At 40.2% G+C, this 24,803-nt stretch overlaps 2 protein-coding genes across 10 annotated transcripts in view; one reads left to right on the forward strand and one right to left on the reverse strand.

Moving 5' to 3' along the window:
* Nucleotides 1–15,447, reverse strand: part of HSPBAP1 (HSPB1 associated protein 1) — a 35,870-nt gene extending 20,423 nt beyond the window's left edge. Inside the window, exons 1-4 of one of the 8 annotated variants that reach the window (XM_067299301.1) lie at nucleotides 15,257–15,447; nucleotides 12,089–12,142; nucleotides 6,762–6,824; nucleotides 5,073–5,258 (exon numbers count right to left, since the gene is read on the reverse strand). In XM_067299301.1, coding sequence (XP_067155402.1) covers nucleotides 5,073–5,258; nucleotides 6,762–6,824; nucleotides 12,089–12,142; nucleotides 15,257–15,284 — 331 coding nt within the window. In that variant the 5' untranslated portion in view covers nucleotides 15,285–15,447. Of the gene's footprint in view, nucleotides 1–5,072; nucleotides 5,259–6,757; nucleotides 6,825–12,088; nucleotides 12,143–13,942; nucleotides 13,962–15,000; nucleotides 15,169–15,256 lie in introns of those variants that run through there. The other 7 variants (XM_067299298.1, XM_067299299.1, XM_067299300.1 and 4 more) reach the window with 7 other exon arrangements.
* A 138-nt stretch (nucleotides 15,448–15,585) lies between these two features.
* The window catches only part of SLC49A4 (solute carrier family 49 member 4), a 70,905-nt gene continuing 61,687 nt past the window's right edge, over nucleotides 15,586–24,803 (forward strand). For both annotated transcript variants that reach the window (XR_010884601.1, XM_013960414.2), the window contains exon 1: nucleotides 15,586–15,964. Coding sequence is in view for 1 of the 2 variants with exons in the window: in XM_013960414.2 (XP_013815868.2) it covers nucleotides 15,586–15,964 (379 nt within the window). In the remaining variant the exon portion in view is untranslated. The remainder of the gene's footprint in view (nucleotides 15,965–24,803) is intronic.

Raw genomic sequence — 24,803 nt, forward strand, 5'->3', positions numbered from 1 at the left:
CCATCTAAAAGCTGTGCTCCTGTTTTTCAGTTGGGACTAAAGAAGGATATTGTGGTGTTTCCTGCTAGCTATAAAAGTGTTTACCGCAAGTATTTTGTTTCCGTCATGCTTTGGTCAGGCTGACTGGTATAGCCTTTCAACTCAAGGTCAGGTCACTCAGAAGGCCTACAGGGTAGTCCACAACACAGCATATTTTTTTTTCCAGATAATCACAGATCTTCATTTCCCACAATTGTTAATTTGCCAGCTTCAAAGAGACTTATCCAATGTTAAAAAAAATATTACGCGCTGTTCTATAACCACTACTGGAAAAAAAATTACTGCAGCCTATATGAATGACAATGACAGAGCTGTAATTTAACCTTGTGTAACTTGCACAGAGCTGTTCAAAAACGGGATCCTTTTACTGTTCCACAGTAGCTCTTCCTTCCTTACTGCCCTGATTTTGTTATCACAGCAATTCCCATACAGTCTCACATATTTTTTTCTTATTCCCTTTGGGTGGGAGAACAGCTTTTACAAAACTTTATCACTAGCATTTTGTCATTTTCCATTGTAGTAGCCTAGGTAGCAGTTTTTCTTCCCCTCATTGTCAAGTTCATTAAAAATGTCAGATAAGCCCCAGCATTCAGCAGTATCTAACCTGGCTCTGTGCAGTGTAGGGCTCCCTACCTATGAACCACATACAAGAAATACAAACCACTTGCAATAACCAAAAAAAATGCATGTATCTGATTCCTTCTCTGTGTTGCAGTTCAATGTGCTGTCCTGATATCCAGTCATTAATGCAGTGCACACCATCTTACTAAAAGATGGTCCGACAGAAAAATTAGATAAAAGATATAAGCTCTACTGAAGGTTGCTCAATATCTGAATTATTTTGATGAGAAGAAAAGAGTGTTCAAGACATTACATATTTTCCAATATGACTCTGGAGCAAGTATTTTAAAGGCAAGAAATATGCTTTCTAGCTCACAGTGTATTTCACTCTAAGCTTTACTTCAAAAATTCCAATTATGAAAGGCAAGACACAAGGCCAAAGGCAAGACATCTTCTTGGTTGTAACCTCCCCAGGGTAGGGTTCTTGGTTTAAATTATATCTACTTCAGTACCAAGTACAGTGTGGATACTTAGTGAACAATAAATAGTAATAAAAATGGTCTTTGGATAATCTAGAAGGATGGATTTATAGAGTGCAACTAAGGTGAAAATGTCAATAGGTAACTGAAAGCAAGAACATTAACCAGTTTGTTAATAATGAATAAAAGCTGAAGATGTTTTGTAATTAATAAGTTGCAGATTAAGCCATGTAAGTCTAAAGTAAGCTATCAGTGCTGTCTGATGACACAATATCTGGAGGCATGACAGTCTTTCTCTCTCCCATCCAATGCCTCACATTGAAAGCTGAGGGAGGGAGGAAGTACTTTATGCACAGCAGTGGCTCCTGTCCTTGATTAAGGACTGCTCCTGACAGATGCCAACCAGTGTTCTGCTCAGAAGAATAGTGTTTGCTATGCAGGCTTTCCACAGAAAATGTAAAAACAAGGAAAATAGCCTTAGAAAAATACCCTAAAGCTCTAATAAGAATGAAAGTGAATTGTCTCCTCCATTTCTTCAGATGTAAGCTTAAAAGAAAACTGAATGTCCAGTCATAGCTGATGGGGAATTAAAAATTATTTAAATGAATAATCCAAGCAAGAAATAACCATTTAACTTTATAACAAAGCATAGGCACACTCACAAAGCAAAAAACTGATCATCCACATCCAACTCCAGTTACTACCTCAGTTCTCAGCTTTACATGACATTTATTCAGCCTACAGTATTTATGCTATATTCTCAAGCCTTATATTCAGCACCTGAATCTATAGTCATCTTTGCAGGCCCTCTCAATCCAAAGCTCAGAGGCTTGAATTCTTCACTTTCTTTAGTAGCAAAACATGTCACTCGGTGCCTCTTGGGCAGCTGTACAAGTTGCAGTCCATTTTTATCCAGCTGTGTAACTGACAGGATCAGCTCTACATGGCATCTCTAAAAAAAATTTCCTCCAGAGAACTTATGACTCATAACTGATCAGCATGACAACCTCTTGCCCTCTCCAACTTCTTTACAGCAAACTCATTGTTTATTCATTTTACTACACAACCAGAGAAAACAGTCACAACAAGAAAAGTCTGTATAAGCTTTCTCCTTCCTTTGTGAATCCTGGTGTGCTCCAAATAGCCATGGCATTGGATAGACAGGCTATATTGCTGCACTTTCTCCACCAGAAACTTAACTGCAGGTGCTACTGCCCACCGTTTAGCCCATCTCAGAAAAATAAATCTTTTAGCCTGGATGGAACTAGATAAGTAGGTAATTCCCGATTAATAGCACCTTCATTGTTCTTGTAATGAATGCAGGTTCTTTCTCTGGAGGTATCTTATCTCTGTCAATGTTTAATCTTCTGATTGTTTTTTTCCCCTAATGGACACATTCTGTTTAACTTGTGTAGTCAGAGAGAGTATTATCAAAATCATAAACTCAGGTACAGAGAAATAATTTACACAAATAATACTGCTAGCTCCAATGTTTTCCATGTTTCATCTGCAAATGTGCCTTGCAGATTGGTATGCCTCAGGAAGGTCCAAACTACCAGGAGAAACAAATACAAAAATCCAGCCAGCTTCCACAGAGGATGCCCTGTCTGCTGCTCTCCATTTTTTATATTAAGGAATCTTCAGTTTGGGGACCATCCCCATAGACTGCAGATGTGGCAATAAAGAAAGATGAGAAGTTGTCACAGTAAGAGGTCTCAAATTATTTAGGGATCTCCAGATGAAACCAGTGGCTTAAATTGTTTCAGAAACTTTGAAGCACACAACAAAATATATCTACAAGCAAGAGGACAGTTTCTTTCTTGCATGTGTTTCTGATTCAGTGTCAGGTGTGGTTCCAGTCTAGTCTTAAGGCAATGAATCTGTTGTAAACATTGAAGAAATATTCAGAGAGGTCAATACAGTTTTAGTCTCCTGTTGCTTTCTCTAACCACATCACTGCCTGCATTTTGTCTGGGAAAGTTAGCGTGCATTGGATAAAAATGAAAAGAAAGAGAAGTCCTCACTGAAAAACTACTCTGTTAAGCACGCAAGAATGAGATCAACCATCTTCCAAATGACAGTGGCACATGAAATGTTATTACATTATTTCAGACTCTTAGACGGCTTGGCTAATGGCTTCACTAATATATCCTTACAATACAAAATTTTATAGCAGCACAAGTCTCATTCAGCTACAATATAACCCCTGAAGGCCCTACCCATCTTCCTGAAGACATTTCTAGCTTGCATTAGCATATAATGGTGGTTCCTAGAGACAAACTGATTGCTGCCTAGGGATTGATGCCTTTAGGAAAGCATCAAAATACAGATAGATTCAACTTCAAGATACAAATTCCAATTTAAATCCAGTCCTTATCCCTAGTGACTACAAGTTATTGTTAAATGATGACATATATTTAGTTGGTAGCATTAATCCATCACTTACCTATATCACACCTCATAAATCCCATCACAAGCTTTCCCACCTGGAACACCCACTCAGAAAACTGCCTACTGATCAATGGAGACTGAAACTCAAACTATCCTTTTACCTCTACTGGTAAGCCTTGCATATTAGAACTGAGGTATGTTAACAAGGTATTGAGGAAAATGTCACACGCATGCAACCCCTACCTTCTTCCCTGTTGGCAATCGGGTACCTTTTACATATAGTGCAGGAACAGGCTGATAGCTCACTGAAGTATTGAGACACTGCTATGAAGACTTGTTTATGTGTAGAAGATGAGTAAATAACATTTGCTTTCCCAGGGATGGCATAACAATCAATTAATCCATGCTGGTAAAATGCTTTGAAAACCTAAAATGCCAAGCATTCCCCTTCTAACAATTCTTTCTGTTTCATCACTCTCTTGCAAAAACTGAACGTGAACTAATATGGTCATGATACTGTGAAGAAAGCAAATTTCACACAGTGTTGTAAGTAAGATGACATGATGTAATCCTACCACTTCCATAGGAATGGACAGAGCCTCATTTGGAGTCTCTGAGCAGACATTATGCTCCAAGAAAGAAGTGCTCCAGCTGAAGAAGGTTAGAAGAGTACAGAAAGAATAGCTAAACAGGGTCTAGAAAAACATGACTTACACTGAACATTTTTTAAAAATTGGGTTTGGCCTAGGGAAAAAAAGATTGAAGGAAGACAAAATATTTTAGGCAAAATGGAGAAAGCACATGGCAAACTGTATTTTGGTAAGCTGTTGGGAGGGCAAATGATCTACAGGGCATGAACAAAACAACGAATAACCTCTCCATTGGCTAGCAGATTGCTATCTTGGAGCCCATGGTTCCTACATCTTTCCGCCCTGGCATGAACCTCTCTGTCTGTCCATGGATAGACCGTGACTAATATTGTGTAGCTAGAGTCAGCAATGGAGTTGTTACAGTATTTAAAATCAACAGCAAAACTTGCTTTTCTACCATGGTGTGTTCTTAGATCTCTGAGTGAATCTGAAAGATTAGAGGTGAAATTATTCTACTGGTGTCAAGCTATTTTATTAATGTTCTGCAATTCTATAGGATTTTTCATCATAGGACCTCAAAGTACTGACAACCAATACAGCCTAACAAAACCTGTAGGAGGAAGGCGAAGATTGCCTTTATTTTATAGATGAAAAAAAACAAAATAGACTGGTTAATCAGCTAATATTTTAAAACGCTCAGGTTTGTGGATGTGAAGCTCAGCCCACGTGAACATCTGAAACACATAAAAGACCAGGACCAACCACACACTCCACAAACTAAAGGAAACTGAGACTCTTGATTCTTATATGTAGTGTTACCCTGACTTCCTACTAAGAATACACACACAAGAAAGAGAAAGGCAAGTTCCACTGTTTACCAACATCCTAGAAACAAAGCCTGTGGTGAGAAGTGATACATTAGAGAGTGAACAATGATATAAAGGAGAGGCAGAGGACTGCAGAACCTAACAAGAGAGTTGTGAAATATAACACCAGTCCACCTCAATCTCACCTAAATCCATTGTCTTCATGCCTATCCTAAACTGTATTGTCTTTCCATCCAACAATGCAGAAAGGTATTTCGTATTCCAGTGCAGGGCTGGCCAATTGTCAACCATGTTACAGAAGACTGCAGGTTGCTGTAGAGACATCACAATCTCCTTGGCCTTCTCAGGAGTAAATGGTTTGACATCTGCACCTATGTAAAGAAACAAACATCTGTAGATAGGCGATTTATGATACATGAAGAGTTCTACCATCTCCCACAGCATGGAAAACATTAATAACTAATACTGCCTTTGCTTATGGTTGATTTTTTTATGTATCACATGTAATATTTGTTTAGTCAAACTTCTGTTGCAAACACAGAAAGAACATTCCTACACTAAATTAAAATGTAAAGCTGTGTATTAGCACACAAAGTATAAAAAAGTAGGCATATGCTTAGAATTTCTACTTGTAGCTTAGGCAATAAACCACTGTAGCCACATGGTTTGGAATTAACTTAACAATAAAAAGATCTTACAGTTAATACCCAGTTAAGAGAATATAAATTTTATGAGTAACAGTCCTTTTATACAGGATTCTTTCCAAGATATGCAGAGAGTTGTCAGAGATGGCAACTAGGGTTCGTATGCTTTTGATTTTAACCAAAGAACTGCAGGGAGACAAAAAGCAGCAGATACTTTTAAAGAAGTGTTTTAAAATTTCTTTTCACCTACAGAATTTTAGAAAAAAGAAATTGTGCCAATGCAAGAACAATGCTAATCCCTGATCTCAGTTTAGTCCTTTGTTGTTCAGAGATTTATATGCCCCACTGAAGCCGTCAAGCTGAAATGCTGGCAACCTTAAATAAACTCAGCACTTTTACAACAACTTTTCTTTAGGGACGTATTGAGAGGCAAAACCTGTTTTAAAAAAGAAATAACATAACAGCTCCACGGAGCTGAACCAGTGGACTACTACTCCAAATCATTAAAAATCCATTCATTATTCTAACCTCTATTAAAGTTAACTCATCCAGAATTTGTATCCATATAATGCCATAACATAGCTAATAAATCTGTTTGGTTCCCACAACCCCTAGCAGCTCATTTAAAACAAGCAAACCAATTCATTCAATTTATGGGTTAGGGTCTATCACATGCAATGGGTCAAACAAATACAGGATGAGCAAATTCCCTTTCCTGCCTGGTAGGAATTTTGCCTCTCGCTCCTCCCAGTGTGTGGGTGGGGGGACAGGTAGTGGAGAACCAGCAAGTCCCGCTTGGGACTGGGGTTTCATAGAGTCAACGTGAGCTGGGTCCCACCTCTCACGGACTTCAAGAGAAAACTGAATTCCTTTCTCCTTTCATTCCTCTTGAAAATTCCAGCTTAAAGCTTTAAAGACCATGGCTATTTTATATTAATGGCACATAACATTTAAAAATGGCTCCCATTTCTTGATGCAGATGACAAGAGGGAGTTTGCGTTTTGGGCTGTTTTCTGACATTTCCTTGCAAAAGCAGAGCAACACTCGACAGGATGGTGTTGCTGTGACACAGAGATGGCTATGACACTTGGCCTGCCGTCTTGCGCTCCAGCATGTTACATAACCGGGACATAAGGAGGCCTCACGGGGACCATATGTCCTACCATATGGTCTTCACTACCCCAGGAAGAAGACTCTATGGGTTTCCAAGCAAAAGGTTAGTATACCTACAGGGAGCAAGTTCAGACACGGCAGAAAGTCCATGTGCAGGCACAACTGCATGTGCACGTGCAGCTACAAGAAAGCACGATAATAGGTTAAAGCTCAGCATTTTTTTTTTTCTTTTTGCAGCGATATTGTTCAAAGACTCAAGGCAAGGCTCAGTCCAGATCTGAACACCCGCAGGGAGATTCAGAAAACTTCTTCCACCTTGGACCGGTGCAACTATAATATCGTACAGAGGATATGGATCGTACATGGCTTTCACCATGTGGGAGCTGGCTGGCCTCACACATCTTTCAGATTTTCCAACTTGGTAAAAATAAAATTATTCCTAGTTAGGCTAAGTTTATCACCACATGGCTGTCCTTTTCACTGCTCAATTGTTTTTGCTTTAAGAGCAATACATTTAATTATTTTAAAGGATATAAATCTAAAGAAATGCAAGAAATTGGTGGCGTTTTTGGGGGAAGATTTTGTAAAGACAAGTTTTATTGCAAAAGCTTTAGGTTCATCATGTAACTTTAGTCAACAGTTGGGATGTGCTACAAAAGCAAGAATTTTACTGGGAGAGACAGAAAGGCTCACTGAAGCCAACTGTTGATTCTGTGTGGCTTTCTAATGTGATTTCCACATGCATATTGTGCTTTTGAAAGGTGTGGTTTTAACCACACTGAATATACTTAGCTCAAGCTACAGGGAGAGCTTGTATCAATGCCAAAAACCCACTCCCATAATTTGACTACACAGCCTTTCCTCTTCTGAATGTTCGCTGTAGTTTTTTGTCATGTTCCACACTTCACTCAATCATATGAACACATTTAACTACAAAATATAAAAGCAGTGAAAAAGGTCAAACGGTTCATCTCAATAAGATGCTAATCTTTCCTACCTTCAAACAGTATTAAAATTATTGTTAAATCAGTATATATCTTTTCCTGATATAGATAAAATAATCACATACAAATATACACGATATAATCAGCACTGAAGTTTGCTTTTGTTTGAAACATTTTAGTAAATGTAAAGCATTAAATAAATGAACATTCATTTTTTGGAAAAGACAAAAGTGGATTCCAGGAGGTTTTGTGCAAAGAATCTTTTAAGTGTCTTGATTCAGAGTTTTATGTATTCCTTGGAGAGAACAGTAGTCAGTTAAACATAATTCCTTCTCCATAGTATCTGTCATGCATATCTAAATGCCTGTGAGAGAAAAGGAACACAAAAAAAAGGCAAATATCAAATACTACATCAAATAGATATCACAGTAATTTGGACAACTCTGAGCATGGCCCATATAGATTTCTGATAGAATTACATACCGTAGGAGTGGTAAAAGGTAATGAAAAGAGATATCTGAAGATGGACTGATATCTCTTGAAAGAGATATCAGCAGAAAAATTCCTAATTTAAAATAATAATCTTATCCTTAATTATTGTTATCATAGTTTAACAAAGACCTCACAAGCTGGTCTCTTGCTTCCCAGTATTTTCTAACCTGAAATTGACAGTAATTGATTCCTAGGCAAAATCTGGGATTATATAGCATAGATAAGGGCGTACAGTTTGGACATTGATACGTATAAATAAAATGTGTACCAAAGAAACAAAACGTCCATGGCACATCTTGGACATTAGAGACAAATTTTGGGGAGAAATCAGGCAGAAGGAGAGGATAGAGATGCATATTCCATTCAGAAAGAAAAAAAACTCCACTGGAGTTTTCATTTTCTCAGTTGTACTCTCATCCAAAAGGGGAAAAAAAATACTATTAGTCCTTTGCATCAGGCTTAACAAATGATGTACCTACACAAAATGATGTACCTAGTACAAAAAGCAACAGGAATAATTTGTCCTATGTTTTGAGACAAATACAAGGCATGCATAGAATACAAACCAGACTTGAAAAACTGAATCAAGTTTTAAGTCGAGGTTTGTTACCGTGATAACTTAAATAATTGCTTAAAAACGGAGAAGTTCTTCAGAAAGGTAAGACCTTGTGATTACACTGCAAACTAGTGATCTTCCAATTAAAATACTCAGACTAGCCAGTCATCTTCATGTGAAGTGTTGTCAAATAGGAAGCTCATTCAAATTTCAGTGCTGAGGGCAGGTAAAAGAAGAGTAATGAATTTGCTAAGTACTTTCCAGCTGACTTTGTGCTTCCAAGAGAAAAAAATAATTTTATGTTTCTGATTAACAATTTTTCTGAGTAACTGAGTGGGGCTTGGGAATAAAGAGCACAGCAGGCAGTCTGAAGAAAAGTGGACTTGATCAAAGTTGTTCAGAAGTTAAATGTATTGTCATTAAAAAGCTAAATGTACTGTCATTCATTTAAAATAATTTAGCAAATTAGAAGAGTTCATTAGTGAGTGGTGGCGGTAGTAGTTGGCTTCTGCCAAAACACCCTGCTGCTTAAATATGAGAGTTAATTGAGAAGTATTACAATTATTTTCTAAAAGAAGGAGCACAAGGAAATCCTGATAATATATTTGGTATAAGCATCATCAAATTGTTTTTCTTCTAATTCTGTAATGTTTCATCATCTTCATTTCTTTAAAACGTATAAAAAGTTAAAAGAAAAATTTTGTGTTTTGAATACATTAGTACAGAGCGATCAAGTCACTCAAAAAAAGATTAACTAATCTTAAATGTCCAACAACTGAGCATGGGAAAACGCGGGGCGGAGTGGGGGAAATTCCCCAAAGCAAAAATAAGTGACTTGGGTTGGATGTCAGACTTAATAATTTTTCAGTACATTAACTCTGTAAATTAAAAAACAAATTTAAATAATCTGCATGTGATTACAGCATTCTGCACTATAATCAGTCTACTCTGGGCAAACAGAATGCATCTAAATATATACATATATTTTTCAGGATACACCGCAGGAACATTGAGGTGCTACTTCTTGGCCAGTTATTGTTACTCCTATTTTAGACTCTGGGTATGCCTACACTGCAGATGCAGCATAGCCTAGGGGCATCTAAATTACATTTACATGGATATTTTGGCTACCAAAGAATAGTTACTTTTTGCATGGAGCTTCTCAAGATGAATCAGTCATACATTTCTGCACTGGTAAGACTGGTACCTAAGCTACTGCACGCTGAGGTAGTCTGTGAAGCAAACAAACCCTACATTGCCATCAGCGTCTGCTACCAAGGAGGGAAGGAAGCAAAAGTAAAGAAACGGGTTGTGCCTCCCAGGAAAATTCTGGGACCAGAAGAGGAAGTCATATTTGCATTCGCTTTCCAGCCCTGCTGCAATAGAGCCGAGCATCTTGCATCACAGTTTTTCTTACAGTAAGTCTGAGTGACTCAAGACATGAACTATAAGAGCTTGGGCTTTGCCCTCAAACCTCAAACGGTCCTTGCGATAAAGAAAAGGAAATAGCTCCGAGACATCTTAGGGGGAGAGTAAGAGGTAGAAAACAGAATACGACACTGGAAGGGACTTGCAGTTCTCTGCTCTAAATGACAGCACACAATCCCACACGTAAATTCATCAAATTCCTTTGTAAATCCCCTAACGGCTCCTAGCAAAAATTCGGTCCAGAACTCACGGCCAGCTTTGCCCATTTTCTCTTCTCCTTGCACCTTGTACGGCACTTCTAGAAAGCAGTCATGCATGCATTCGGCTAATTAAAGAGATGCTGAATGATCTCCTTTGGTCTCCTCGAGTAAAAGATATGCTTTCCTTTTCCTCGCTGTCCTTATAACGCCTGTCTACATCTTCTGCTACTTGAAATCTCCCCTCCCACAACAGGCAAATTAGAATATGCACAAGTGAGAGAAGCGATACCAAAGACGCTCGCAGTGAAGCTTCCAATGACCTCTGTATACTTCTTGTTTGCTGGCAAAATTGCTGAAAGCACACTGGAACATAGCGAGGCTGCAGCACTTGTCAGATACATGGAATTTTGTTTTCTGTTGAAGAAGACTATGGTCTTTGACCAAAATCTTCCCTCAGGATATAAAAGATTTTATCCAACAGGGCAGACTGCTCTCTTTCTTAAGCTAGGCTGCTACAAAGCCACATTTTGGTCCATGTGGCATGTACATCACACAGAGTTTCCTCTGCTGTTGAGGAAATTTAGTAGCAAAGACACTCTTCCCCAGTACTTCACCAGCACTCATATGTATGTCTCACAACCTCCCTACCAGATGGGACATTTAATACAAAACTTAACATTAATATAACATTATGATTGAAAGTAAGGAAACTGGGACATCAGGGAATTAACATCTGTATTTCTTAAAAAAAATAATTTGCCCCTGTTTTAAATAAAGTTCATTTCTATTTTATTCTTTTTTATTCCTTGTTAGCAGTAAATATGAGTGCACCACTCTTAAACTGATTAACGCACTGTAAAAATTTCCCTGGTAAAGATTGTAACCATCTAGGATTTTGCTGCTGTCCTACGCTGCAAACACAACTGACAAGAACTTCAAAGTGACAGCAACAAAAGAATCTAAATCTTCTAAAACGTACTGTTTTTCCATAAGCATATTGCAGTTAATAGTCAACAATACAACTGAGTCTTTTAAATGTGATCCAGAAAGAGGTTATAATGGAAGTATACATGACTTTTTGTTCATTATTATAATATATAGGATACACACTATGGTTAATGAGAGTCCCTTAGAGGTATAATTGCCAGGATGAAATTATACTTTAGAACAAATAAAATAAGTATTCTTGAATGACATAAATTATTAAATTGAAAGAAGTTGGAAAGACTCTCCATGTGAACCCCAGGAAAAGCTTCCAAAGTGCACAATAAATAAAGTAAACAATCAGGACACAAGATCCTGGGATTGCCATTATTATTATAGGAATATTAAGCAAAAAAGCACAGTTAATATTTATTACATTTCTTTACATTGTTCTATTTCCTTCAGCGTGGGTAGAGCAAGCAGATGTCAGCTTAACCTTTGTTTCAAGTTGCTATTTTCCTCTGTGTTCTCATACAACAACACACTGACAATGCACCTGTTGCCAGCAATGAAAGGGAAATTTTTCCATGAAAAATTGTTTTCACTGTTTTCTTTTGACTCTTATGTTTTGGGGTTCATATGAAGAATGTAAAATCATGCTTTAATGTAATGTAGGGCTAAGGACATATTTGACTTAATAAAGATCACTAAAATGTGAACCACCAAGTTCTTCTAATTTAATTTTCAATCTTATTATTTCCCTAACGTTAGTTCCGTTTCTTAATATAAATATGAAACATAAAAAAAACCTGTTTTTACTGAAAAGGCACAGCCATGTTATGCAGTAGTTTACCTTTCACAACTTTACAATACAAGCTGCAGTTAGTGGTGTCAACATACCTTTATCATCTTCCCTCCACTTGGCATTCCTTGCACACGGTGACCCTGAATAAACTGAAGGAGCATTGGGACTATGGTCAGCTGAGGTTGAGGCTCCAATATAACATCCTTAAAATACCTAAGACCCTGACCCTCAAGGCTGTCTAAGTGAGGTAGGAAAGTATCCATAATGATCAACCTGGATGAAAAACATCCACCTCACAGAGGATCCAGTTACCACCTACATGTTCACTGTTTAGCAGGCAATGAACAGCGCAGCAAGCAGAAATGGAGTACAGAATGGCTTAAATGGATTCTGAAGTCCAAGTCAGGTATGAATTTTGCATATTCCTTTTTAAACTTGAAGAACCTAGAATGTGGTCTGCGGGGAATCTGGTGAGATATTTTTCATTGGCAAACCACAGAGGCCCACTCCACAAGAAAAAGGAGCTACCACGCTCCTCCCTAAAGGACCTTACAATGGACTCTGGCTCACCACAAAACTAGAATCATCTCCACTACAGTGGTCACTTTGCGATGTGGATGTACGCATCCCGCAATCAAAAGCTGCAAATATGTGCCCTCTGGATAATACTGACATATGAATTTAAGAATAAAACTGTTCAGTTTTCATAAGCTGAAATATGTCTCTATTTTCCTTTCCTTTCGATACCAAGAAAAACAAAGCAAGCAAGCACAGTAATACCTTTTTCTTCCTGCAGTACAAGGGAATCATTGAATGACTTTAGAGCTAGAGGTCCATCTACCTCTCAATAAAAGAGAAAGGTGAGTAAGGTGGTGAAAGACACAGATTGGAAGAGGTCCAAAACAAGACAAGCCCAAAACAAAGCAGATCCTGGACAATCTGTTTCTAAATAACTAGAAGGAAGGAGATATCAAAGCTAGCGGAGGGAAAAATAAGTTTCACTCATAGGCTCACATCTCACAGGCTCACCTTCAAAGGTGAGGCTGCCGGTGCAGAGGGTATAAAGAAAAGAACCAATAAGTCTTCTGCAGCAGAAGCACTGCGTCTCCCTGCAACACTCCTGCTGTTTATGGGAACTCTAAAATTATATTGTCCCAACTCAAGCCGAAGTCCTAAAGTCGAGAGAAAACACTGGAAAACAGGCTTACTTTGGAGGCTGGAGGGAAGATTCAAAATTGTCTAAATGCCACTTTTGAATTTTTGAATTAATTTAGGGTCTTGCCAATTTTTGCTTCCAGCCTTTGTAGGGTAAGCAATCAACTCCTACTTGTCAGACAGGAAGATTAGAGTGGAGGCAAGAGAGTACAACATTGTACCCATGATATTAGGAGTTGTTTGGGAGAGAGGCATCAGAAAAAATGGGATGCCCAAATTTCTCTCATCTCTCCGAAGAAAGTCACCTGAAGAACATAATCTGTCAAAAAAACGAATGATTGTAGTGAGCAAACAGCACTTCTTAACACACTAGGAATTGGGGGTTCCAGCATGGGGGGATACTTTCTTAGATTCTCAATTCAACTATTAAATGATCAGTGTGTTTTAGCTGACCAGGCTCTCCAGGAGCCTCACAGTTATAACAAACCTGTCAAAACTTTCAGTTTATCTCAATAAGCAAGGCTTAAAACAGCACAGTCTAGGCGACAACTCACAAATGGATGAGCCAGGCCTGCCTCAGGGATGGGAGGAGCAGCTGGCAGCCATAACAGCTTCAGCCATATAATTTTTATCCATCAGCACTAATCTATCAGAGCTTGAGGCTACCACTTCTCCTTGTACGAACTCCAGAGGGTCTTGGGCCGGACAGATGCAGATACGCATGAATACAGAGATTTCATGGTTGTGACTGATAACTAGAAGGGCTTCCATATCACAAATTTGGATCTAGGTGCCTTAAGTCCATGCACGTCCTGTTGCGGGCATTGAAGTTCTGAGCCAGGAGTCAAAATAACCTTTCCACTTGCTTGAATATATGCACTTCATCTGATAATATTCAAATCTCTTTAGCTACATTATAATGAGGTTAAAGCAAGAAAAGATTTCCCCACCCCAAATATTACAAATGTCAGTAATGAGAACAGTAAAAATGTCACCACACGGAGAAAAGAGTGAAATTAGCATATTTAGAGAAGTATTATACCCATGAGTGAAATAATGCAATCAGCTGGCTGCAAGATAAAGCTAATTTGGTTTCCAACAGTTTATCAACAATGCACTGCTCCTTTACATTAACAAATTTAAATGGTACCATATCCTGCAAACAAGAATAATTCACACAGAATATTACACTGTGTTAATTAAATAGCTGGAATAGAAAAGGTCAGGCCATGACTGAAAGATCTGCATACGGGTTGTGAAGCTATGAAAAAAGCTGGAGTGATTTAAAGTCAAGCAATTAAAATAAATTATTTAAACGATGATTAACTCCATAGTAAATAAACCTAGATTTACACAGTCTATTTTAACACTTCCTTTCTTTTGTTGTTGTTTCTCACAAAACTGTTTCTTGCTGACCCACGCAAGAGTCAAAGTATCTTCAAAACTGTCATATGATGAGGTAGCTTGGAGAAGTTATCAAAGAGTTATTCTGCTTATGTTAAAGTTTCCATTTTAATTTGTAGGTAATAAGAGGCAAGTTTTGCAGTTACCTATTAAACAACACTGGAAAACCACCCTTGCCTAATTTCTGTATTGTTTTCCTGCTACTAGAATAATCAAGAAACACCTAGAATTGCTACAGTTAATTGTGAAAAGTTCAGAAAAAATATTTTTCCACTTTGTTTACTTTTGCAACGACAGCACTTTGCCTTTGGCACGATGCCACTGAGTCAGTTAAATTACAGTAGTTACATAGCCACTGAAAACTGAAAAAACATTTTGGCGTGGCCTGAACTGTACCGAGGTGGTCACGTATAAAAAAAGACCCAGCAAAGCAGGGAATTAACCTTACTTGGAGCCCCCAAGCGCTACCGGAACACGTGCGAGTCACGATCCAGCCTGAACCTGACCCAGTATTTCTGCAGGGCCGGTGGGGTTTGGGGGGGAAATTTCACGGGAGCGCGCGGTTTCGGCTGCAAACCCGCGGCCCGGGCGAGCCGAACTGAAATAAGTCGTTTTTCAGAGAAGATGAAATAATAATAATAATAACACGTCCCGTTTGGGGCGGGAAGCACCGGTACCGCGACGCGAGGGCCGAGGGCACCTACCCGGCGCGGCGGCCGCGGGCCCGGCCATGTTGGCGGCGGGGGGAGGAAGGGAGGAAGGGAGGAAGAAGGGAAGAGGGAAGGAGGGAAGCGGGCGCTGGAGGTGCCCCGGCCGACTCCCCGCAGAGGGCCGGCGGCGCAGCGCGGCTCCTTCCTTCCTGCCCGCCGCCGCCGCGTCCCTCCTCCCCTCGGCGGCGGGCAGGAAGGAGGCGGCCGCCGGCCCTGCGCCACCGCGCATGCGGCTGGGCCGGGCCGCGCCGCGCCGGGGCCGCGCTCGGGGCTTCGGGCGCCAGCGTCCCGTCCCGTCCCGTCCCTTGCCCGCCGCGCCGCAGATGGGCTTAGGCTGGAGCAGCGCCGAGGAGCGGCAGCCGCTGCTGCCGCCGGCCCCACCGCAGCGGCGGCCGGAGCGGCGGGGGGCGGCGGCGGCGGCGGCGGGGGGCGGCCCGGTGCCGGTGGCGGTGCCGGTGGCGGTGCCGGTGCGGCGGCTGGCGCCGGCGGCGGGCCGCGTCTACGGGCGGCGGTGGCTGGTGCTGCTGCTCTTCTCGGTGCTGGGCTTCGCGCAGGGGCTGGTGTGGAACAGCTGGGGGCCCATCCAGAACTCGGCCCGCCTGGCCTTCGGCTTCAGCGGCTGGGACATCGCCCTGCTCGTCTTCTGGGGGCCCATCGGCTTCGTGCCCTGCTTCTTCTTCATGTGGCTCATGGACAAGAAGGGTGAGGAGGCCCCTCTCTGCCGCCCCGGCGCGGTGGGGTGGTGTGGGGTGGTGTGTGGGGTGGTGGTGGTGTGGGGTGGTGGTGTGGGGTGTCACGATAACACCACCGGAGGTGAGAAGCCCCCGCTGCACGGTGGCCTCCTCTCCGGCGCGGTGGCTTCTGTCTAGGTGGCCCCGATGAGAAAAGATCTTAAAAGGGGGTGACTAATGCTTTCGAGGCCTCGCAACTACTACTTTAAGTTCGCTGTTGAAACAGATGTGCGCCCAAGGCCGTGCGTAAGGAAGGGACTTTATTACTAAAACGAAGAGGAGTTGCGGTGTTTTGTCCGGTGACCGAGGTGCGGGGCTGGAGGAGATCCGCTTCCTTCCGGCACTTCCACGTGGGCGTCTCTCCTGGAGCCAGCTGTATTCACAGTGTTGGGTTTTCTGTTAATCGGTTGTAGGACAAACGTTCGCGTGGGTGTTTGGATCAAGTAATGTCAGCGTCTGGGTGGCTGCTCCATCTGGGAAGGACATTCGGTTTTTGAAAATAGACTCGGCATCGAGTTGGTGGTTTGTTTTTCGTTGTGTGCTATGAGGATGCAGGGACGGTAGATGTGAAGCCAGAAGTTGTTTGTCTGGGTTTTTCAGAAGACAAACAAGAGGGAGAATTCCCTAATTTATGTTCAAGTCGGTACGTTTTCATAGTGTACTTCTGGAGACAGCGATCGTGGTGGGAGACCTTGGCTGAGGCCTGCTGAGTTTGTGAGCAGTCACCCCGGGACTGCACCTGCGAGATAAAGTACCTGTGTTTGCAGGTTTGAGCTTTTGGGCCTAAATCCACGGAAGTGTTTGGTTTTTTAACTCCTGTTTAAACAGGCCTCTAAACAGAAGATAGGACACTAAATACCCTCGTGGATCGTGGTGTTAAGTGCTACTCTTTCCATTTATTTAGGAATTAATAACTCACTTATGCAGAGTAAAAGGGGGAAAGTGAAGGGAGGCAGGAAGAGAAGTTCTCCAGATGACTCCATGGTGGCTAGAGTGTCAGTCTGCTTTCAAGCAATTTAGTCTTAAGTCAGCAATTTCTGTCTAGACTGCTGTATAATAGTCCTGTTAATCATCTTAAAATTAAAAAGTAAGTTATAACTTTGGCTATTTTGTTTTAAGCAGTGCAGGCAATGACTCTGTGTTACAAAGGAAATTAATTTTGAACCTCTGCTTGCAGAACTAAGTCTGCATTTTTGTTTCTTCATTTTATATGAAGTTGATTCTGAGTTATGCAACACTTTCTTCCACAAAAGAGCTTCTTGGTATTATTTGCTAGAAGAAACATGAGTGGTTTATTGTTTCTGTAATGTGATTAGCATTGTTGTTGGTGGATATCTTAATCTCACATGTAGCTTGTTTTGGATGATTCCCTTAGAGACACTGACGCTCTTTACTTTGTTAGCGAGTAGTGGAGGAGTCCTGCCACTTGCTTTCCTGTGAAGCAGAAGAAGCCTTCCACTGTTGTGGTGCACATTTCCACAGATGTTCGGAGGCACGTTGGGGAGAAGGTATCTGCTCTTCGGAGCACGCATGCCCTGGGAGGAGTGTGACTGATTCTTTGAAGCTGTAAGTGCGGTTGGGTGCGACCTTGCAGGAGCAGTATTTCACTTGCTTGGGGGAACAAATGCTTGCAGTTATGCTGAATTTACTCTCCGTACCAAAAATATGGAGAAACTACACAGTTTATTCTCTGGTTTCATGCATCAGTCATTGGAGTTAGCTAGTAAAGAAGCTGTCGGGGGAAAAAAAAAAAAGCATTTGAAGTGTCAACATCTCAAACCTGAGAGGTATCAGAAGTATGACCCTGTAGATGATGCATGTCAGAATTTGAGAGGAGATTCTGCTTTTATAGTCCTGTATTTGTAAATAACATGTATCCAATTGGTATTGATACATCGCTGTCTGCTGTCAGTTAAGTCTGATTTTGTGTTATGATAGTTCAAATTGAGTCCAAAAGTATGTCTTTTTTTTTTTTTTTTTTAAGTTGTTAATTGTAGCATGTAGTTTGAAATGTAAATCTGTCTCTGTACCAAACTTGGGCTGTATCACATGCATGCTGGCTTCTTTCAGTGCTGCTTGCAAGTGTTCACTTTTTTTCCTTCTTTTAATGAAATACGAGTTGAAAAGTTAAATATTCAGGAATAGGCACTTGAATAATCTACTGGTCAGGTTATAAGAAGCATTACTCAGACTTCCTGATTCAATTGCAACATGGTTTCTCAGGGAAGGGTGGTGTCCTCTGCAAAGAGAGGATAGGAGTATTTATTTTTAGTACATGATGTGCTAAACAAGCCACAATTAGCTGATCCTCAGTTCTGTATATAAGGGATCCAGGATTTTGACATTACACCTTTTTGTTTTCTAACCTAGCATGGTTTCTTTGCTTTTGTGACCTTTCCCCTCCTGGCCTGTCAAGCCTATTTCTTGGAATTTTTGCAGAGGCCTGTTTGGAGTTGACACAGGTAACGTAGTAGGAGACTGGGAGGAAAAGATTGTCCAGGAAAGATGTACATGGTGTCAGTGTTGACTCCTTGGAGAATTCCTGGGGAAGATACTACATGCAGCCTTGTCTCCTCCAAGGACTCTGTGGACCCGGAAAGGCTGTTGGTGTCAGAAGCAGCATGAAAAATACAGTCTTGGTTAGCCGGGCCCATATTCCTGTTGATCTGTAGTGATTTCCCAATTTTTATTAAATTGAGGGTGAATTTTTGTCAAGGAAATAGTGATGGTTTTCACAAGGTTGTACTTCTGGAAGATCTTGCTTCAAGCCCTAAATGGTTTTGGTAAGAACAGGCAATCGTTCTGAAAGATGAAAACACAGTATTTGAAGGGTTTGAGAGGCATTGTAGCAAACCTGGGGTCTAGCTGGTGTTTCTATGGGGTATGTAAATTGAAAGATGATTTATATATTTTCTGAGCTCACGTTGTTCTCAAAATATACTAGTTTTCAGATCAAGGATCAGTTAACACAACTGGAAACCCTTCCTCTTTGGGGAATGAATCTGTCCCCATTCTTGCTTTCCTCCTTCCTCTGGCTGAATGTATACTTTTAGTAGTGTACTTTTTTTTCCTTGTGGGAATGGGAGTGCTTTCCAAGCTAGTTTACTGGGGTGCTGTCATAAGGGCAGTAGCAGTGTCCATGATATTTCCTAGTCCTGGACAGTGCTGTGTGTTTGTTGAAACTGAGGTATTATGTTTGAGCAGGCATAACTTGCCATTTTGCCTCTTCAAAAGCATTTGAAAAGCCTTTTATGCAAGTAGAATTATAGGTGTTTTCTTTGTTTTGGTTGGTTGGTTTCTTGGTGAAGAAAGGTGAAAGGAGGGAGTGTGCAGTGGAGCTCTGTGTGTGTCATCTGGTGTATTTTATTTTAGCAATGAAATAAATGAGTCCATTTTTAAAAGATAATTATCTTTTAGAGATTCAATAAGACTGAAATTAAATGGGAAACTTCCCTCTGACTTCAGTGAGCCATTGAATGGACCCTTGTTTACGTGATTAAAATTAGCTACAATTTGTCATGTGATGTGTCAGTGTTTATGAATGTTTTGTGCCTTCAGTGTTGCGTTTCATGGGAACTGTAAACATATACATAAAGATCTGTTAGGATGTTTACATCTAACTCCTATTGAAATAAAAAACTTAAATACTTTTATGGATCTGGTCCTCTGGCCTTTTTGTAAGTTAAAATTCATAGCGACAATGCAAGCTCTAGAAGCAATACATAGTGTCAATCTTCATTGTGCTCCCATATAATCCAGAGAAGACAAAGAAGAAAGAAACACTTTATGATAATTTTACATTAAACTATTGAATAGAATAGTGATGTTTTTATGTTAACTTTTGGAGTACAGTGAGCCCAGTTTTATCTTGTATTGAGTTTGAAGAAATTTGACATATCACTCATAAAAGTGAAATTTAATCTATTTCTTTTTATTGACCCTTTTTTGTAGAGTGATATAAGCTTATGTGGATTGTGTAAACATTCTTAGTCACTTTAGTTTACTAAAATTAAATTTAACATAGCATTGTTATCCTAGTGATTAAATTACAGTGTAGAGGAAGAAATTTCACTGATCTCATAGCTTTCATTTTTCAGCTGAGATTGACGCATCTATTGAAATTGTGAATGTTTTTATTTGTACGAATAGCTATGCCTTTCCTGAATAGCAAACTCTTGATTTCATTGCTATCTCTTGAATCATTTAAGTTGTCAGAGCGTCATATTCCTTCTCAATAAAACATTTGGTGGTACTTTTCTCTTTCACAAGGGAATTGTGAAGTTAAATCCTTTAATGCAGTCTGACAAAATAGTCATGAATATTGAACGTGTGAGTACTAAATTGGGCCTTAATAATATAAGAATGCCTTAGTTACTGTTCTGTGTGCAGAATAAGCTACACCTGATGGACAAATAGACTTCTGTATAGCAGCTTTCATGTTTCAAGCTCCCAAATTGTCAGGGTGTGCTGCAAGCATGGGAACACTGATCTTCGTTTCTGGGAACCTTTGGACTGCTTTAATTCATGTCTAGGGTCACTGGGACAGGAAGAAAAAGACTTGAGCTGATCTTGTTCTCCTATATTAGATTTTCGTCTAGGAAGTGTGCGAAATGCTTTTGGTTTTCTTTGAGAGACGTGAGGGGGAGTACAGAGAGGAAGCAAGAAATGGGAGATTGTTTCAAAAGCTAGTGGAAACATAAATGGTTATGTGAAGCCAACAATTGGGGAAGATTTTCCTTCTGTTAGGTGTTTCCATTGTGCTTGGCATCTCAAGGTCCTTATCTGTTATTCAGGCTCTCAGGCCTTGTAGTAGTAAATATAAATTGGAGCATGTTGCTAATAACTTAGAAAAATTGCAGCAGATCTAATTACTGATAAGTATCACTGCTCATATAGATGGTGTGAAAAATTTTCCATGGTGGCACTACAACAGCATACTGACTTTTGAGTAGAATTATTCATATCACTATAGTGTCCCAAGCCATCACAGAAACACACTTTTTTTGGTTAACAGGCACATAGAAATATATGAATCATCAGCCTTAAAAGTCTTAAGGGTTGTCATCTTGGAGCTAAGAAACACATCTTCAGCTCCTGTTTGTCATGATCTCAGAAACAGACTTCACTTATCTTAGATGCATTATTGCAAGAGATGGGGCCGATATTTCAAAATGACCAGTTTGGTAGTTCACAGGTCAGGTTCAAGCATGAGCCTCAACTAAAGATTCCTAGGATAAGGTAGGTATAAGATTGTAAGGCTTTAACATAACTTGGGAAGATCAAGCTAAAAGGATTTACAGACTTTAACAATAAAAGGTATATACAAGCATTACAGTGTATATACAAGCATTACAGTTTTGGTCAGTTAGTACAGTCTACAGGAGAGAAATATCTGTGGGTAAATTTACAGATATGAAAGCGTGGGTAGAATGGCAAGGAGCCAGCGAGAAAAGAAAGTGTTCTGGATCTTGACTGGAATATCCTCAGATTACGAAGAGTACTCTTATCATATGAAACTGGTTCTACTTGGTAACATTAATGTTAATGGCAAAGGTCTTGTTACCTACAGCAGCAGCAGCAGGAGGCTCTTTTGGATTTAACGAAAGGTGAACATGAACTTAGTGTTTTGATAAAATGAGGAAGACAATGCCCTGACTTATTTGAAGTGAAAGCTATATTTATTTGGTGAAAAGGCAAGTGATTAATGCATTTTAACCAAATGCAAAAGAAGTTTGAAGGAAAATATCTCTTACCCCCGACTGTTCTCTCTCATCCTGGGGAAATATTCTACTGAATGCTATGAACAATACATGTTTCATTGTCTCGTAAGTGATACTGATCCAAACCAATCAAATTTTGTGAAAGGGATTGATTTTCCTAAACTAACGAATCTTGAAAGAGATGAGAGGGAGAATTGCTTTTCACACGGAGAGATGAAAGAAGCAATTAAATAGCTGAATATAGGCAAATCCCTCTAGAGCAGATATTTGATCAATTTACTTTAAAAAAAAAATCTTATTTTGATCAGTTAGCATGTGTGTGTATAGACATGCTTTTCCTCTACACCATCAGAAGAAAGGAAGAAGGAAGACTGAAACAAACTTAGCTTTTGTTGCTTAATTGTGTGTGTGTACATAGTGGCTGCAGTGAAAGTCCACAGAGTATTTGCGTGGTTTGTAGAAGTGAGGACTCATTAGAGAATTGATTGGCCCACCCTCACTGGAGTGAGACCTACTGCAAAAGACCACTTGAGATACACAGTGATTAGCAACGTAGAGTGGTTTAATTAGGATCTGATGAGTTGTATTAGCTTGATACCACTATGATTCATCCTTGCAGTACTAGCTTGATTGTTAGCAGCACTTCCCATACCTCCTGACGGGCCAGACTGATGCTTTCCACTCAGTCAGGGCTGTAGACAGATGTCCTCTTCTGGAGCTAGCTCTTTCTGTTAAAGATGGCATCACCCCCAAATGCTGCTTTGTACCGTGCTTCCACAGACTTTTCTCTTAACACTGCTACCATTTGAGCAACACCCACACACGTTTTCTTGCTTCTCTGCTGCTGTTGCAGTGGTGCTAGGGCAACTGTTTAAAAGGCCACACAGTGAAGAATATCAGGAAACTGCTCTGGGCTTAAAACAACTTCATCATGATAGAAAACAAAATCCTAACATCATGTAGCTCACATGAGGGTAGAAATGGCCATGTTATCTGAGGACTTGAGGACTCTCGCTTTGGTGCACTGAACATATCTGCACACTGAGCATTGGACATGTAATTTGCTATACTTTGATGTGGACAAATTGATAAACAGAGAAACCATTTACCAGTTTAAAATATGATTACTTACTGCTGTTATGCAACAGCAAATACTAGCAGAATTGAAGCATACAAGTATCCCTGAACTGGGTCAGAACACAGCTCCAGCAAGGAGGATATTAGGCCAACAGTGGCTCTTAGAAGTTGACTACAGAGAATATATTACTAGGGCAATAATGTACTGATATTTTCCCTGTTAAATGCTTGCATCTTTTTACTCCCTTTCATAACCTTCTCTGGCCCCAAATTCTTCCTAGCTCAAATGCTTTCTCTTCTCTATCTCCTGCTTCACCTGTGTGCCTCCTTGCCATTGTGGCTTGCTTAGCTTGCACTCCTATATCCCTCTGTCCTCTGTTCCTCCTGCTTGAGGAGGAGAAGAGACTGGATTTGAGAAGCTTGGAGCAGAAGGAAGTGAGACCAGCATGTGAGAAAGGCCCTTGGATAGGTAGGAAGAGGTAGGCAGAATTAAAGGGCTGAGGTACAGGACAAGGTAGCGGCTCTAACACGGGAGGCGTATATGCAGAGCTGAGATCTAGAGCTGGAGGGAAGGGAGTGGTGGGGTAGAAAGGGTGGAGGAACAAGAGGAGTAGGAGGCAAGGAGAATAGCGCACAAAACTTCTCTCTCACTCTCTCTGGAAGAAGTATCATATGGGAACATGACTTAGGTTGTCAGCAACAAACTAAGGGGGGGTGACAGGTGGCTTTACATATCCTGGGTTGTCTGCACAGTATTTCAACCACAGCCTGGAAAACATAGCTTTTCTGAACTAACTTGAGAAGTGCTCTTAAAACCAGTAGTTGGAAGGGCTCTTCACACATAATTGTTTGCCCATTTTGACTTGACTTGAACAAGGTCCCAGTATTCTGCATTTGCGAAATCCAAATTCTGGACTTAATATGACAGTGCCTCTGTAAAGTGGGAACCCCCTCTTGTCTGCCAGAACAATTTATTCGGCCAATCCTTTACATCCTCTTCCCTTGAGGAGCTTCAGATATAGGCCACGCGCAGCCTGCTTCCTACTGCCCTTCTGCGATGCCCCTCAGGTGCTCCAGATATGTGCCCACCACATAACAAAAATGCAGGTATTCCTTTTTGTGTGGTTTTGAGGATGACAGTTATCTGGCCCGTGACAGATGTGTGAGCTGGCTGTGTGAGTGTACGTGGCCGCTCTGTCTGGTAATTTTCTACTTCTGGAATAGGCAGTCAGAAAAACTGTGTGTGATTGGGACAGATGATATTAAATACCATTATGTTGTCCACTGTCTTGCTACATTTTGAAAATATTGAAATCTTACCGATCTGATTTCTTCTAGAAGTTTTTAAGTGTGGCAACCGTACTACATAAATGCAGCTGATATTAACTTATATAAAATAAATGACAAATAATAACTCAGTTGTTATCAGAATCTCTTGGGCCTTCTCTTAGGTCTTTATGAAAGTAGCAAAGCACTTTGGAAAGTTGTATTGCATTAGTTTTGCTAGCTATGTGTTTATGCTGTGTTTGTAACTTCTAACTATTAATTTATAATTCCATTTAAAAATAAATACAAAAGAAAAAAGTAGATCAGATCTTGGCCTGTGAAAACTGAGTCTATTTCCTTTAAAGAAGTCATATAATATTGCTTACTTTTCCTATCAGAAGAAACTAAGTATGAACAAAGAAAGAACATTTTTCTTTGGTAATGTCAAACTAACCCAGCTTTACTGACTTCTGAATACCAATAACAGTGTTATCACCTGTGTAAACAAAGCAGATTTTATTAATTATTTTTGGCTGGTGTTGTTTTCAAGAGCTAAAGTTTCACGTTATATTGTAGAAGTGAAAAAGAAATGTAAAGCGAAAGCAAAAATGATGTTGATTACTTGTTAATAAAGTTCGGAGACTTTCTTCTTTGCCAATCTTTACCCAATTTGCTTTTCTGGTAAGGAATGCCCTACTTACGGGAAAGGAGCCATATAGAACTATAGTAACTGCTTGCTTTTTCAAA

The sequence above is a fragment of the Apteryx mantelli genome, chromosome 6 (assembly GCF_036417845.1).
Source record: "Apteryx mantelli isolate bAptMan1 chromosome 6, bAptMan1.hap1, whole genome shotgun sequence".
NCBI classification, from domain to species: domain Eukaryota; kingdom Metazoa; phylum Chordata; class Aves; order Apterygiformes; family Apterygidae; genus Apteryx; species Apteryx mantelli.